Below are 1,864 nucleotides of genomic sequence, written 5' to 3'. Positions count from 1 at the left end.
AGTAGCACATCAAGTTGACCAGCTCGTTGTCCACTCCAAGAACTGCATCCACTGCATTTCGTTGTGCTTTGTCGGCATCACCCATGACGAAACGAACAGCGAGTTGCTTTGTTGTCACCGTTGTGTACATACGCCTCAGCATTGCAAGCGCTTCGGTGAAGTGTTGTTCGGTTTGCTGTGAAAGTATGACAAACGCTACCAGGTGGAAGGAACTCATGCAGTCTGAGATTCCGACCACCATGACAGGATAGTCAACCTGACTCAGCTTGTATGTCGCATCAAGATGCATGACGTAGGCGTCCGGTTCGCGGTCTAGCCGCAGTAGGAGCTGCTTAGACGACACACCAACAACGAACGAGTCGGTGTCCGAGCCGCGACCAACGATGGGTTCTCCCTCGGCGTTTGATCGCCACGTGAACGTGAAAGGCTGCGTCAACTCCTCGGTTCCTCGAAATGCGTGCTCGCGCACTTTAGCGGTGACGTCGTCGTGGAAGTCGCTTCCGCCCAGATTAGCGCGGCGGAAGTGCTGTACGAATCGCTGTACCATCGCCAATGTGGGCATTGTTGCCTCTCCAACCTGGAAGCGTCTGACGATTCCATTGTATATATTCATAGGCTTGTGGTTGTAGGCGCACATGTCGCGCGCAAACGCCTTCATTTCCTCGGTGAGATGAGCGCGTCGAGTTGGGCGCAGCGACGACACGTGCTTGTTGCCCTCCGAGACGTTCACTACGTTGGACAAAATGCAAAGCTGCACTCTGCCCTTCCACGGACAGCGCGCGTAGGGCGCCACGGCCTTGCAGGCCGTGCACTTGCAGAGCAGAATTCTTGTGCGCATGTTATGCGGCGTAGGCTCAGCACACAACGAGCAAGGCGACAGTCCGCTCATGCTCACGGTGTAAGCCTTGAGCGAGTCCAGGAGCATGTCGCTATCGTAGGACGGGTAGTCTTTAGCCAGAAAAAACCAGTTGATCTTGGCGCGAGTCATGGTAGAGAAGGCTGTGCGTAGAGTGCTTCGAATGGAGGTGTTGATGGTGCTCTTTTGAAATCCAGAGTGCTAGTGGTGACAGTATCTAATCGTTGTATACGCATATAGATTGGCTAAAATGGAGTGTTCTAAGAGCGCTAATTGGCTGGTCTGACGTAAGGTGCTGCTGAAGCACTCGAGAGTGATATTTGCATGAGTGGTGGTGAGAGTGGGTTCTTGTGAGGTGCACCAACCATCAATTTGAGTGGTAGGGATCGAGTATGGGTGTAAATGATGCAAATTAGGTGTAATTCGTACAATTTGAGTGATTTTAGGGCGTTGTCTATTCGATACTGAAAAGGGGGAAGGCACATCATCCGCCCGCGACGACGGCGACAGATATGCTGCCTCGAGTGAAAAAAGTCGCAATTCTGTTTTGCGTTTTGGTCTAGACACAGTTGGCGAGAATAGCACAACGTATCTTCGTACCCTCAGACAGGGGCACGGGAATCAACTTGTCGTGGCCTGACTCAGTTCAGTATATAATGTAAGTCAAAAAGTGAATTTCATGACGACGAAATGACTTTACCTTTCAAATCTTCATACACGTTGCGTATGCTCTGGATGGTATGCCAGTGAGGGGCGGAGAGTGGATGCGGGTTCAAAATCGTGTCAATGACATTTCAACTCAAAATTCGTGATGTGCTTACGCGTTAAAGAAGCGGCAAATATTCTTGATATTCCGCATCCTGGAATGCCCAAACCCAACAGATGGTTCAGAAATCGAACCCAGAAAAAAACAGCTCGGAAAAGTACGTGTCGAAAAATAAACCGTCACCTAATCAGCAAGGTGGTGGAGTCAACACCAAATACACTGCAAATTCAGATGCTGTTGTA

The 1,864-nt window shown here is 50.3% G+C and overlaps 1 protein-coding gene across 1 annotated transcript; it reads right to left on the bottom strand.

Moving 5' to 3' along the window:
- Nucleotides 1-77: 77 nt before the first annotated feature.
- On the bottom strand, nt 78-988 carry PPTG_12699 (hypothetical protein; the record flags this gene model as incomplete). The annotated part of the gene is made up of 2 exons (XM_008909869.1): nt 78-106; nt 133-988. 2 exons carry the CDS (start codon nt 986-988, stop codon nt 78-80), a joined length of 885 nt encoding a protein of 294 aa, XP_008908117.1.
- Between the last annotated feature and the right edge of the window lie 876 nt (nt 989-1,864).

Source organism: Phytophthora parasitica (assembly GCF_000247585.1).
Source record: "Phytophthora parasitica INRA-310 unplaced genomic scaffold supercont2.35, whole genome shotgun sequence".
Taxonomy (NCBI): Eukaryota; Oomycota; class Peronosporomycetes; order Peronosporales; family Peronosporaceae; genus Phytophthora; species Phytophthora nicotianae.
Note: the sequence above shows the minus strand (reverse complement) of the source record. Positions and strands in the feature narration are given on the sequence as shown.